Source organism: Anomaloglossus baeobatrachus, chromosome 8 (genome assembly GCF_048569485.1).
Source record: "Anomaloglossus baeobatrachus isolate aAnoBae1 chromosome 8, aAnoBae1.hap1, whole genome shotgun sequence".
NCBI classification, from domain to species: domain Eukaryota; kingdom Metazoa; phylum Chordata; class Amphibia; order Anura; family Aromobatidae; genus Anomaloglossus; species Anomaloglossus baeobatrachus.
The window spans coordinates 100,278,934-100,294,037 of NC_134360.1; the positions used below are offsets into that span (position 1 = coordinate 100,278,934).

Here is a 15,104-nt window from a genome sequence, read left to right on the forward strand (position 1 = left end):
TAGAGCAACACAAGGGAAGAATAAAATGTATATAACCTAAAATGGGGCTGCATAAGCTGAATTTAAGGACACTGTTACTTTGATTACGCAACTAGGGCTTATTTTTAGAGTAGGGCTTATATTTCAAGCCCACTACAAAAGGCCAAAAAATCCTGTTAAGGTTTATTTTCAGGGTAGGGCTTATTTTCAAGGAAACACAGTATCTGTATAATGTGTGGCTCTAACAACCTACTGATAGGCTCTCTTTTACAGGAATACTTTTGTAATTAAAGCCGTTACATTTATATTTTACTGGACTATTTTTGTGTTTTATCTTGTTTCAGATGAAAAGATAACTTTATGGTACGACTACATGAGGCCGTCTCACCATTCTTTACACTCTAACTTCATACAACCTCTTGTAGAGTCAAACTCCAAGCTCAAGAATAGGATCAAGTCTACTCAACGCCTCACACAGCAGCTTCGCTTAATAAAGTCTCAAGCTGAAATTGATCTTATGAAAAAAGCAGGACATATTTCTTCTCATGTACGGAATTTTAGACAGCAGTTTGAACACAGCATATTTAAAAGAAATCTGTAAGCAAGATCAACCCTCGTAAGCCATCTACATGGACATGTAGGTCATGGACAGTTGAATAAAATGATACCTTGATATCTGTGATCTGATGTCTTATTCCAGAGAAGTCCTCATTATTCTTAATATGTAAATTAGCTGTTAAGATCTGTGTTGGATGCAGATCTTCTTGTGAGTCTGCCTGTGAAGCTTAATTTAAATTACATGGGGCTTTACCAATGTGAGACATGTAATAATTGACAGTCTGCTCTCCTGGTCTACATGACTCACTGGTAACTCCCCATTTTATTTAAAATATGCTCTGGAGGTAGATTCTCAGGTGGCTCTATATTCGGCCCATAGCGCTTAACAGCTCATGTACATAATAAGAAAATTCGATCTACATGACTGTATAGACTACTTAGAAAGGTTGATTTTACTGACAGATTCCTTCTTTTCTTGCCTTTTCATTGGGGGACACAGACAGTGGGTAGTATGATGTCTCCAGGGGAGGCGTGACACTAGATTGAAAAAGTGTTAGCTCCTCCTCCCACAGCATATACCCTAGCTAGGCAGGAAACTAGCTCAGTTTTTTTCTAGTGTCAGCAGGGAGGCTGACATGTCTGGCCTGAGCTCCAGGCCAGCTTATTTTTTATTTATTTTTTATTTTGTTCCTATTTTTGATTATGGAGCAATACCAGGGTGCCTGCCACCCTCGTTCCCCCGCTTACGGGCAGAGGAAACCTGGCGTGCACAAGCCGTCAGTCTTCCCTCACTCCCAAGTGGTCGGGTCTGCGTACCCCTCCAGGCTCCCTGGAAGCACCTCACACCAAGGTAGCTCCAGAGGGCTAAGCAGAGCCGAGGACCTGCTTCAGCCTTGAGCCGAAGATGCGTCCCTGAGATCCCCGCATCCATCACAGACTCGTCTTCAGACGGAGCCAGGAGCATGTGGGGAGACGACGAGTCATCTGTCCCCTGCATCCAAACTGCCCCCTGGAAAGGCGCCGGTGGGGCGATGCAGGCCATGATCCTGGGGAGCATCGTTAATTTAGCCCCCGGCTTCGGCCTGCATTCTAGCAACGCCCCTCTCACTGCTCTGGAAGCCGCTCCCTCACTCAGGAGCAGCTCCTTTCTGATTGGCCGTCACGCTTAGTCCCAGCCCTGAGACCAATCAGTCTCCGGGGGCCGTGTCGCTCCTTCATGCTGCCAGGAACACTGGACGCCATTTTCCACATGGGGAGCAGACTCGGGTGAGATCGCCTCCTTGGCGCTGCATTTCTGCAGCACTATATACCGCTCTGCTCAGCGGTATATCGCTGTCGCTCTAGCGGTGTGCGCCTGCTGGCTGGCGGTGTATATCAGCTACTAGCGGTATATACTGGCTCTGCAGGTATATGCCGACTGTTTGACAGTATATGCCATTTTGCTATCGGTGTATATACCGGCTGTGCATAGCAGTCACTTTATAATACTGCTAGTGGCTCCTCACTCATACTAACAGCGGCATATCCCTATATAGGGCTGTAGGACTCTGTTGCTGACATGCGTAACCGCAAGGGTGGTAAAGCTTCCCAGGCGTCCTCTACGGACCTGTACTATGCTTGTACCACCTGTGGACGCTCGTTTTTTAATGGCCGAAGCTATCCACTATGCCGGGGCTGCGATGCCCCTACTACCGTGTCACAACAGACCCAGTTGCCGGACCAGGAGGCCGCGCAGGTTTTGGATTCTGCACCGGCCAAGCAGCTCCCCCGTCTGATGACGTTCTTCCTGCATGTGCTCTTCTAATGTCTAAAAGGATAGATGACCTTGTCACTCAGATCTCCCAAACCTCAGGCAGCCTTCCCCCGGCTCAGCTCCTTCAGAGGAGCCCGCCTGCTTCGTCTGGTCCTTATTCCCCAGAACGTAAAAAGGCTGCTTCCAAGAGGCGCCATTGCGACCTCTACGCCTCTTCCGACTCGGACGATGGTCAGTCTGACCCGGGCTCTGTGACTTTTAGTAGTCAGGATTCCCAAGACTCTGACTCTGATTCAGATGTCCCTTCCGAGTCTAGGCATATAGAAGACACACTAATTTCGGCTGTCAATCACTCTTTGTTGATTTCTGATCAGCCTCCGGACCCAACTTCTCAGTCGGCAATCAAGCAGGCCAAGAAGCCTCCTAAGTCCTTTGCCCAGGATCCGGTTTTTCGTCAAATTGTGTCTAAACGGTGGGATCACCCTGATAGAGGGTTTAATAAAAAACCTTTCACATCATTCGCTTATCCTTTTCCATCTGAAATGGTTAAGACCTGGTCAGTACCCCCCCCCGTTGTGGACCCGCCAGTATCCAGGCTGGCTAAACACACGGTTATGTCCGTTTCAGACAGAGCGTCTCTCAAGGACTTGTCCGACCGCGCAATTGACGCGGCGGTCAAGTCTATTTTCAAGGCTTCAGGTTCCTCTCTTCGCCCCCCTGTTTGCCTTGACACGGGTCGTGAGAGCTATGGGTGTGTGGAGTAAGAACCTAGGCAGGATGCTTCGCTCTTGTAATATTCCTCCAGAGGCTTTTGAGATCCTTGATTTGATCTCCCTAGCCTCTAATTATTTTCTTCACTAGATGCAGCTAGTTTGTCAGCCCTAATGGCAGCCAATGGTGTTTTTGCCCGCAGAGTCCTGTGGCTAAAGATATGGAACGCGGACAGTGCCTCCAAGAAATCCCTGTCCACACTCCCCTTCCATGGTCTTCGCCTGTTTGGAGAATCCCTGGACAAACTCATATCTGAGATGATGGGTGGAAAAAGTACCATTCTACCACAAAAGCGGCCTGTATCCAGGAATTTTAAAAAATCTTCTTGGCGCAGGCAGTCCTTTCGGCCCGTCTCCCAAAAACCTTCAGTACAAGGATCGTCCCAACACTCAGATCGAGGATCCGGCCCCTCAAGGGGCTCTTCTTGGCTTTCCCACTCCAAACAACCTAAACCTAAGGGACCTCGCCCTGCACAGGCCCCCTCAGCATGACACCAGGTATCCCTCAGATCCGACTCCTGTTGGAGGGCGGCTTCTGCTTTTTCGGGATATCTGGCTAGACCACACTCACGAAGCTTGGGTTCGAGAAATCGTCACCTCAGGTTACAAGATCGATTTCCATTCCCTGCCGGCCAGCAGGTTTCTGCGTTCTCGTCTCCCAAAGTCCGAAACGCAAAGCCAGGCCTTATTTCAAGCCTTAGCCTCGTTACAAAAAACAAACGTTATCATTCCAGTGCCCCTGGAACAGCATGGCAAAGGTTTCTATTCAAACCTTTTTGTCGTTCCCAAAAAAGATGGCTCTGTCCGCCCTATCCTGGATCTCAAAAGACTGAACAGATCCGTACGCATTCGGACCTTACGAATGGAGTCATTGAGAGCAGTACTAGCCGCCATGGAACCGGAAGAATTCCTAGCCTCCATAGATGTTCAAGATGCTTATTTACACATTCCCATATGTGTATCCTATCAACGGTTCCTTCGTTTTGCCGTAGGACACCGTCATTACAAATTCAGGACCCTCCCCTTTGGACTGGCCACTGCGCCTCGGGTCTTCACAAAGGTCATGGTGGCCGTCATGTCCATTTTGCACCCCAGAGGCATTCTGGTCGTTCCCTATTTGGACGACCTACTTATCAAGGGGAGCTCTCCAAGTTTGCTCAGAAAGCGTGCAGATATGCTTAGACACGCTGTCAAGGCTAGGGTGGCTTATCAACTTCAACAAGTCATCCGTCGTTCCTCGTCAGCGCATCACCTTTTTAGGTATGCTGATAGACACGGCTCAGTCCCGGGTTTTTCTTCCAGAAGACGAGAGGTTTTCCCTCATCCGGGTCGCCCAATCCCTCCGCTCCCGCCGTCACACATCCCTTCGGAATGGGATGAGAGTGTTAGGCAAGATGGTGGCAGTCATGGAAGCCGTGTCCTTTGCCCAATTCCATCTGCGCCCTCTACAACTGGATCTTTTATCCTTCTGGGACAAGAATCCAGCTTCTCTAGACCGGTCAGTCCGCTTATCTCGGACTGCGCTCCACTCCCTCGTCTAGTGGAGTCTCATCTCTATCTCAAGGGAAGTCCTTCCGTCCTGTCCACTGGCAAGTAGTCATGACAGATGCCAGCCTCATAGGCTGGGGAGCGGTGTTTCTCCACCACACTGTTCATGGACGCTGGTCTCCCTCCGAACGCTCCATTCACATCAACGTTCTAGAGATCAGAGCCATATTTTTGGCCCTTCAGAACTTTCAGCCCTTGCTATTGGGTCTCCCTGTTCGGATCCAGTCAGACAATGCCACGGCTGTGGCTTACATCAACCGTCAGGGAGGAACTCGCAGCAGGGCAGCAATGAAAGAAGTATCCAGGATTCTTCTTTGGGCAGAGATGCACATTCCCATTATTTCAGCTGTCCATATTCCGGGAGTAGACAACTGGGCCGCAGACTTTCTCAGCAGACAGGGTCTACCGGCAGGGGAATGGTCCCTCCACGACTAAGTGTTCCATCAGATCACTCTTCGTTGGGGACTCCCAGATGTAGACCTCATGGTGTCTCGGATGAACGCCAAGGTACATCCCTTCATATCCCAGTCAAGAGACCCGCTAGCGCTCGGCTCCGACGCTCTAGTCTTCCCGTGGTCGCAGTTTCGCCTGCCCTACATATTCCCTCCGTTTCCTCTCATTCCGAGAGTAATCAAGAAAATCAAGGTGGAGGTAATTCCCGTGATCCTCGTGGCTCCGGACTGGCCCAGGAGAGCCTGGTACCCAGAGCTTCTCCAACTTCTCAGCGACACTCCCTGGCGTCTTTCCGACCGCCCGGATCTTCTGTCGCAAGGTCCAATATTCCACCAGAATACAGCACAGCTGCATTTGACGGCGTGGCGCTTGAATCCTTGATTCTAGTCAAGTCAGGTCTTTCTTCTAAGGTAGTTCATACCATGCTTAATGCTCGGAAGCCCTCCTCCGCCAGTATCTATCACTGGACCAGGAAGACCTATCTTTCCTGGTGTGACCGTCATCACCAGTCGCCCCATGTATTTTTCAATCCCTGATGTGCTTGCCTTTCTGCAAGACGGTCTGGACTTGGGACTAGCCCTCAGTACCCTTAAAGGTCAAGTTTCTGCCTTGTCAATTTTTTTTCCAGAAGCAGCTGGCTTCTCGCCCTCAGGTCCGTACCTTTCTTCAAGGGGTAGCGCATTTGGTCCCTCCTTATCGCCACCCCTTAGATCCCTGGGATCTGAATCTGGTTCTCGGAGCTCTTCATCTTCCACCTTTCGAACCTTTAAGAGAAATCTCTCTTCAACGTCTCTCTTGGAAGGTTGCCTTTTTAGTCGCCATTACCTCTATCAGACGAGTGTCCGAACTGGCGGCCCTTTCCTGTCGCTCACCTTACCTGATATTCCATCACGATAAGGTGGTGCTTCAGCCTTCCCCCGCCTTTCTTCCGAAGGTCATATCTTCTTTCCACTTGAACGAAGACATTGTGTTGCCGTCATTCTGTCCGGCCCCGGTCCACTCCTTTGAAAAACTCACACTCTAGATCTTGTTAGGGCTCTGCGGATCTACATCTCCAGAACAGCGCCGTTGCGCAAGTCTGATGCCCTCTTCGTCCTCTCAGAAGGACACAAAAAGGGCAGCCAGGCTTCTAAATCCACGATTTCTCGATGGATCAGGACTGCCATCTGTGAGGCATACAAAGCACGAGGTTCTGTTCCCCCTCAATCTGTGCAGGCCCACTCTACGCAAGCAGTGGGTGCTTCCTGGGCTATCCGCCATCAGGCTTCGGTGGCCCAACTTTGCAAGGCTGCTACCTGGTCCAGTGTGCACACGTTTACAAAATTCTACAGAGTGCATACGCAAACCTCCGTGGATGCTGCTCTTGGAAGACAAGTCCTTCAGGCAGCAGTGGCCCATTTATAAGTGGCCACTGCTCGGTTTTTTGACAGTGTTTTGATATGTGTTCACTGCAGTTGCAGTTGTTAGTCAGCTCTTAGGGCAGCTTTGCACGTTGCAACATCGCACGTGCGATGTTGGTGGGGTCAAATCGAAAGTGACGCATATCCGGCGTCACTTTCGACATCGTTGTGTGTAAATCCTAGATGATACGATTAACAAGCGCAAAAGCGTCGTTATCGTATCATCGGTGCAGGCTCCGACTTTTTCATAATTACGCTGCCGCGACAGGTACGATGCTGTTCCTCGTTCCTGCGTATGAAGCCACAGGAGCGAGGAACATCTTACCTGCCGCCGGCAGCTATACGGAAGGAAGAAGGTGGGCGGGATGTTTACATCCTGCTCAGGTCCGCCCCTCCGCCGCTATTGGCCGCCTGCCGTGTGACGTCGCTATGACGCCGCACGACCCGCCCCCTTAGGAAGGAGGCGGGTCGCCGGCCAGAGCGACGGTCGCAGGGCAGGTGAGTGCATGTGAAGCTGGCGTAGCGATAATTTTCGCTACGCCTGCTATCACAAGATATCGTACCTGCGACGGGGGCGGGGACTATCGCGTGCGACATCGCAGCATCGGCTTGCGATGTCGCAACGTGCAAAGCCCGCCTTAGTCTGATGTTAAAAACTGTTAATAGTTCACTTCCCACCCAGGGACTGCTTTGGGACGTCCCACTGTCTGTGTCCCCCAATGAAAAGGCGAGAAAGGAAATGACATTTTTGTGTACTCACCGTAAAATGTCTTTCTTGGAGCCTTTCATTGGGGGACACCGCCCCCACCTTTGTGTTTTCGTTGTTCTTCTCCTACTGCTTTTACACCAAACTGAGCTTGTTTCCTGCCTAGCTGGGGTATATGCTGTGGGAGGAGGAGCTAACACTTTTTCAATCTAGTGTCACGCCTCCCCTGGAGACACCATAATACCCACTGTCTGTGTCCCCCAATGAAAGGCTCCAAGGAAGACATTTTACGGTGAGTACACAAAAATGTCAGTTTTAACTTCTCTGTAGTGTAATAAAATGTTGTGGAGATTTTTGTTTGGCTTTTATGGATTGCTATGCAGTCCTCGACCTCTTTCCACCAAAGCCAGGTTTTCCTGTTATGACAAACCATTTATTTTTCTTTCACTTTTTTTATAGTCACATTTCAGGATCTATAACTTTTTAACCCCTTTACAACCTAGGACATACCTGTACATCCTAGATCGTAACTGTCCCATTAAGGCCCTGTACGTACGCTGCGGTTATTGCCGTGGATTTGACGCGATTTTGCTGCATGAATTGCTGCAGAAAATGTTCATAACCTTTCTGCAGCCATTCCCCATCAAAACCTATGGTAAAAAAAAAATGTTGTGGCCATACTGCAGTTTTTCCCCCTACAGGTTTTGCTGCAGAAAAAGAATGTGCATGTCACTTCTTTTCTGCTGGTACCTGCGGTTTTTGCCATAGATAATGGTAAAAAAACGCAGGGTCTAACCCATGGCAAAACTGCGGCAAAAAACTCGGGTGCGGTATTCTACCAGAGGGTGCGGGTTTTTCTTAAGAAAAGTCCATTTTCTAGTTCACACATAGCCTAATGCCGGCTTGTGGCATTGTTCCCCGCACATGTCTACTGATCTGATCAGAAATCCACCCACGCCTATTAACTACATTACATCGCTCTGTCGAGCTCTGACAGCACAATCTAGTGCACCTCGGCAGGGATCGTTTCGTTCCTTGCTGCCACCGGCAGCCCCAGGACGCTCTTACGGGGTACCAATGCTTGTTATTGCATTTTATAATTATTCTCATTATGCCCTTGACTGAGTAGATTATTCTATTTTATATTTTTATAGATCGGGCATTTCTGAACACCACAAGACCAAATTTGTGGGGTTTTCGTTATTTTATTGGTGCAAAAGGGGGGTAACAGTAGTTCTTATTGGCTCCATTCTGGGATATGTACAATGTTTTGATTGATGAGTCAGTGGCTGGGGAACCTGATGTTTAGGGTTCCAAAGCAAATAAATAATAGCTTAATATTTAATGTTTTAGTGAGTGCAAATAAAAGCTGTTCATTTTATGTTGTATGCTGTTACATTCTCTTTTGGCTTTTACCTTTTAGGCTTTCATAGAGACTATGCATTGGACTAAGGCTCCTGTGGATGAAGCTTTAATATATGCCAAGGTGAGTGCTTCTACCTCTCCTCCGCAGCCTGTCTCCTCGTATACCGCACCTCACTCTGATGATATCTGAGTGCAGTCCGAGGTTTCACATAGGCTTGTATGGCTGCGTGTGATGCCAGACTCACTGCCAAACGCAGCATGCTGATATTCTTTTCTAATGCCAATAAACATGAGAAAAAACTAGCAGATGGACACTGCCACATATTTTACACTGGTTGAAGTGCAAATTGTTGTTTTATCGGATTGCACTCTTCCTTGTAAAACATAAGTGGAACCGAGGCCTAAGTATCACTTACTTGGCTGCTTTCCGGTCATTTTAATAAAATCACAGTTTTCTCTGCTACAGATCTTGCAATGCTCTGAATGCTGAACTCTCTATATCCCCGGCAATACCACTGAATGGAAGCTTTCTGTGTATACTGTGCAGAGACAGCTGCTAATCTGTTGTGGAGGTGAGGTTCATTAGCGCAGGATTACATAGCTTGAGGCAATTAATTTTGTAGTGATAATCTCCTGCTAATAAAACACTGATCTTATAGAAACATATAGTCCACTAAGTGACACATCGCTGGAATCAGAGATTCGGCCCCTACATCATGCTGCTCTCAGAATACTCAATACGCGTGGATGGATCGTACACAATCTTCATAGATTGTGCTGGGGACGGAGGACGCATGCATTTATGCTGCAGTGCATTACGCAGCGTAAATGCATGAAATTACGCAACGTGCACACATAGCCTTACTGCCAGATTTTTTTTACTAGTCCAATATGCGACATTTCTGATTGTAACCCAGCCTTGTTAAAGCAAACAGGATTACGATCCAAAGCACAAATAAATACCAAAACACAAGTGAACAGCTCACCAGATGTCATGAGGAAAAAAAGCGCTGACTGGAAATCCTGGACCGGTAACCAGGTTTAAACAATGAAGCAAAAGGGTGGAAGAAATCCAGCCACTGCCAAATAAAAATTAAAACATGACTTTTAATAGAAAAATATTAAAACCAGAGAAAAAATTTCATAATTACAGCGTAGAGTAGATGAGTAGACCAGGTGTCCATCTATGCGTTTCAGACAGATCTCCTGCCCTTAATTATGATTAAGATGAGATCTGCCTGAAATGCGTAGACGGACACCTGGTCAACTCGTGCTGTAATTATGGACTTTTTTCTTTGGTTTTAATGTTTTTCTATTAAAAGTCATGTTTTAATTTTTATTTGGAGGTTTCTGGATTCCTTCCACCCTTTTGCGTCATAAATAAATACCATACAGTTATCCCACATTGTTCAATCACCGTACGTGGACAACCTGCACAGCCAAATATAAGTGAATATACGTGTATATGTATATGTGTGTGTGTGTGTGTGTGTGTGTATATATATATAATATATATATATATATAGTGGTAACTGGATAGATATGGTAAACACATGATGATTTCTGGAAAAAAAAGGGGATTAACAGTATAGTACATACCACAACATCCTCCCCATGTGATGGGGGCCTAGGTCCGGAAACAGACACTGCGCACCATCAGGTTTCCCAACATCTCCGTGATTGTGTAAAGACGTTTCCATGTGAAAGTGATGAGCGCTCTCCATCACAGCTCTTTACTGTGGATGATAGGGAGCGGCTATAGCAGGTACTTACATCATTATTCTCACCAGTATCTAACAGTCTTCTCAGACCTCAGTCTCTTCATTACTAGATAATCAAGACAACCACAAAACATGAATTGCTGTATCCAACATATGATCTTCTTCAGCTAAGAGTCTCACAAAAGACTTACTAGCTGCTGCTGTTATACTGTTTAATACAATCAGTAATAGGGGGACTAGAAAATGCCAATATTATGCCTAGATTTAATTCCATTTTAATTAATTTCAGTTTGATTTTGAGTGTCGTACCCGAGGAGCTGAAATTCTCGCTTACCCACCGGTGGTCGCTGGAGGAAATAGAGCTAATACATTGCATTATGTGAAAAATAACCAGATCATAAAGGTCTGTATGACACCTGAAGTATTCTAATACTGTTACTTTTGCTTTTATTTTTACTTTGTGACACAGTGCAGGAGTTTTAAGGCCACGTCTCACTAAGCGACATCACTGCTGAGTCACATTTTTTGTGACGCAACAGCAATCTTGCTAGCGATGTCGCTGTGTGTGACATCCAGCAACGACCTGGTCCCTGCTGTGAGGTCGCCGGTCGTTGCTGAATGTCCTGGACCAAATTTTGGTCGTTGCTCTCCCGCTGTGAAGCACACATCGCTGTGTTTGACAGCAAGAGAGCAACTATCTGAAAGTACAGGGAGCAGGGAGCCGGCTTCTGCGGACGCTGGTAACCAAGGTACACATCGGGTAACCAAGCAAAGCGCTTTGCTTGGTTACCCGATATTTACCTTGGTTACCAGCGTCCGCAGCTTCTAGAAGCTGGCTCCCTGCTCCCTGCACATGTAGCCAAGGTACACATCGGGTAACTATAAGCAAAGCGCTTTGCTTAGTAACCCGATGTGTACCATGGTTGCGAAGCAGAGCGTCGTTACACTGGTGGCTGGTGGCTGATTTCTGATCACTGTGGAGATCTGCCTGTTTGACAGCTCACCAGCAACCATGTAGCGACGTTCCAGCGATCCCTGCCAGGTCAGATCTCTGGTGGGATCGCTGGAGCGTCACTAAGTGTGACGGTACCTTTATTCTTTATATTTTTCCTGCATTACAATTCATTTGTTTATATAAATGTTAAAAGAAAAGAACAATTAAGGGATTTTTTTCACACAAAACATTAAAGAATACTTATCACTAAAAATCTAGCTAAGTGCTAACATTGGAGAGCAGGCGCGGCTTTTCCAGTATAAATAAGGACACTTTTAGGGCCAGACAAGTCATCATTAGGCCTTTTTGTCATACTAATATTACATCATTAGGAAATCTTGTCCAGGTTGGACTTTTTTTGGTTCAAATCAATTTAACTTTAGATTTTTTTATCTTAAAGTAACTAAACGTTAAAATCTATTTTCTGTGATTTCTATGAATATGAACCCAGCTGTATTATGTACACAGGGCACACATAGTTACATTCATGTTACAATAATAATTCCATGATTATCTTTGTGAGTTAAAAATATTGTAACTTGAAAAAGTAACTGTAAAAAAAGTATATTTAGGTTCCAAATCCAAAATATCTTCCCAAAATGAGATTCATAAGGCAGATAATAGAGATAGATTAAAGCGGTTGTCCACTACTTTTACATTAATGGGCTATACTTAGGATAGGTTATCAATGTCTGATCGGCCGGGGTTCGAAACCTCACCCCCCTCCCCGCCGATAAGCTATTTACGATGCTGCCATTGGCAACTAGAAATGCTCAGTTCCGGAGCTGCTCCATCTTCTGATAGCGGCCGGGTGCTGCTCATCCGCCTCCTATTGATTTGAATGGAAGGTTGATGTGCAGTACCCAGCTGCTATCAGTTGACAAGGTAGCTCTGGAATTGAACATTTGCGGCCCCCAAAATGGCTGATGGGGGCGGGGGTGCAGGTGTCGGACCCCAGCCAATTGGACATTGATGACCTATAGGCCATCAGAGTAAAAGTAGTGGACAGCCTCTTTCAGTCTTGCCTTATATAATTCACAAAGATTTGCTGTAAGCCGTCCTTCACTTTTTATGCTAAGGACATCTTTATGGTCCTGAACAGTAAACAGAGGCCTCGATTCTGGTGGGAACAACAGCAACCTGGCCTTCAAGGGTCATGTTGGAGTCACATGCTCCTGATTCATGAAGAGGTGCACAAGTAAAGAAAAGAAAAAGACAGTATACTCAGATATACGTGATAATAGGCAAGTTACCACTCTAACACAATGGGGAATGTGAATGCCCATTCATAAGGATTAATGTTAAAGAAAGTTGTAAGATCAGCTCACACTGAAAAAAGTATTCCAGAGTATCCACAAGAAAGCAGAAACAAACAAGTGATACCTGCTGACACCGTATAGATAACATTATTGTCACAAACCACCGGGGGGGTCACTCAGAAATCCCCCGCGCTGGCTACCAGTACGTCACAATCGGGGGGTAACAAGTGGGGGTCACCCCTCCTTTATACCTCCCGACCGACAGACAGAGCACGTGACGCGCTCTCTAGCGCCCCTCTTATAGTCAGGCCAATTATGGAATTGCCCGACAATAAGCAAGGAGGCCGCTATACTACTTATGCCGATTATTGAAGGGTCCCCGGTGAGAGTAGGGTATATATTCCCCCGACCTCCGCGGGCGGAATATATAAAATCTCCCCGAATCTCACTGGCCTCCCCACAATAATCCTTGGCACAACTCGCTGCCACCAACCGCTTCACGGTAACTATTAGCCGAACACACAGACGTGGGATTCAAGATCGAGATAACAGAACAGCCCAAGATTAATTATATAATTTAATCAGCCTAAAGCACACTAGAAACTACAATATATACAATAGGGAATCTACAGAATATACATATGTCAGAGTACAGTTACAGATAAAGCATGGTTTTCAAACAGGTATGCAATTCAATCAGTTACCTTGTGCGTCTGGCCACAGGGGGGCGCTGTAGACCAGGTTTCCAGGAACTCCCACAGATGTTTCCTACACGTGCCCCCAGCGAAAGAACGCTGGAAAATGGCCGAAGTAGGGTTATCAACCTGGGCAGATCCAGGTCCCCTCCTACCTTCGTGACCTCAGAGGGAGCACTGCTCCACCCCTGGCTGGAGTTATGGACAAAATCCACAACATGGAATATGGGCCATAACTTTGCCTGGGAGCGTCGTAGGCGGACGCCAATGCTCTCATTGTGACAGTTATGAATTTAGCTACAGAACGAGGGGACTCATGACCTGTCTGCCAGTTCCCCATTGGCTGATATCACGCCTGGGGCATTTCCCAATGTCCTGCTCCCATAAAAAGGGTGTGCCGGCATCGTCTGCATGCGGAGACACCATTTTTATGGTTGCCATATTTATCGGAAATATGGCTTGCGAGATATGAACCATTTTTTACTGGAGTCGTTCTGTCTAGCTAGTTCCATAGCCTTGCTAATGAGATACAACTCTTGTTACAGGGTGACGGCAGGGAGTCATCCTGTGTCCATTGTTCCCACACCACCTCATTTCCATATCACAGGACATGGCCATGGAGGTGTAAGTGGAACACTGAGAACAAGAAGGGAGGGGGCACTGCCAGGGAGTGATGAGGGATTATGACTGGAGTCATAATTCATCTTCATATCCCGGGATTTGCCGCACAATTATTAATCAGCTTAGGACCTGAAAACATGATGTTAACAAAGCGTGTACCTTACAGCGACATGACAAAATAAGTTACTGAGACCGGTCGTCCAGTAGATAAAATAATGAGAACGTCCGTACTTGTCCTGCATGATCAAAACCTAAATGTGTTGCCAATCAAAAATTAAACATCACAAAATCAAGCCACTGAAGCAACAAAACCTATAAAGAAAAGTAGCCATAGACCAATATCCAATAAAATATCATTTTATTTAATAAATTGAAGCATTAAAATGTAAATCATGCAAGGAAATCAATGAAAAAATAGGAGGACACCACAAGGCCCAGCAGGGTCAATATAAGCAGGACAAGTACAAAAAATGTTTTCTTTATATATAAATAAATACCCACATACGGGTATAAAACAGTATATTATCTGCTTGTAAATACAGTAAAAGATGGTGTGGTGTCCTCCTATTTTTTCATTGATTTCCTTGCATGATTTACATTTTAATGCTTCAATTTATTAAATAAAATGATATTTTATTGGATATTTGTCTATGGCTACTTTTCTTTATAGTTTTTGTCCTGCATGATGTATAATCCTGAATGAGGGAGGTCCGTTTAATACAATAAATTCATTAGAGTCTATGATGAAGATCCCTTGTAAACTCCTTGTGATGCGTTGGTAGTACACAGGACCCTCCGGCCTGTAGCGTTCCTGGAGCCCACAAGGTTTGTGTTAAATTATGTATTTTTTCCCTGTGACAGGCTACGACGAGCCTGCTGCTCTACCAGTAGCTCGCTTACTTCGTTTTAAAATATTTTTTTTCTATTGTCAAGCAGGTTAACCCTTTGATTAAGGCCAGTACTTTTATTTTTATTTACTTAAAGGGAATCTGCCAGCGGGTTTTTGCTACCTTATCTGAGAGCAACATAATGTAGGCAAAGAGATTCTGAATCCACCAGTGTATCACTTAGATTACTGGGTGCAGCCGTTCTGGCACAATCAGAACTTTTAGCTTTAGTCATGTAGCAGGGCTGTCCGGCCCAAACTAGGCTCTGTATAGAGATTGTACATTGACAGTGAGGTGTCAATGACAGCAGGAGACATATCAGACTGCCCTGCTTGTGGCTTTGTAGTCCTGCAATGATAAGGGTCCTGCTGCTGAAACAAACATGGCAAATAAAC

General features: G+C 46.2%; 1 protein-coding gene across 1 annotated transcript in view; it reads left to right on the plus strand.

Annotated features, from left to right (window-relative positions):
* XPNPEP3 (X-prolyl aminopeptidase 3) overlaps positions 1-15,104 on the plus strand; it is a 301,518-nt gene that overhangs the window by 140,993 nt on the left and 145,421 nt on the right. Inside the window, exons 4-6 of the mRNA XM_075321922.1 lie at positions 324-526; positions 8,591-8,653; positions 10,543-10,656. Coding sequence (XP_075178037.1) covers positions 324-526; positions 8,591-8,653; positions 10,543-10,656 — 380 coding nt within the window. The remainder of the gene's footprint in view (positions 1-323; positions 527-8,590; positions 8,654-10,542; positions 10,657-15,104) is intronic.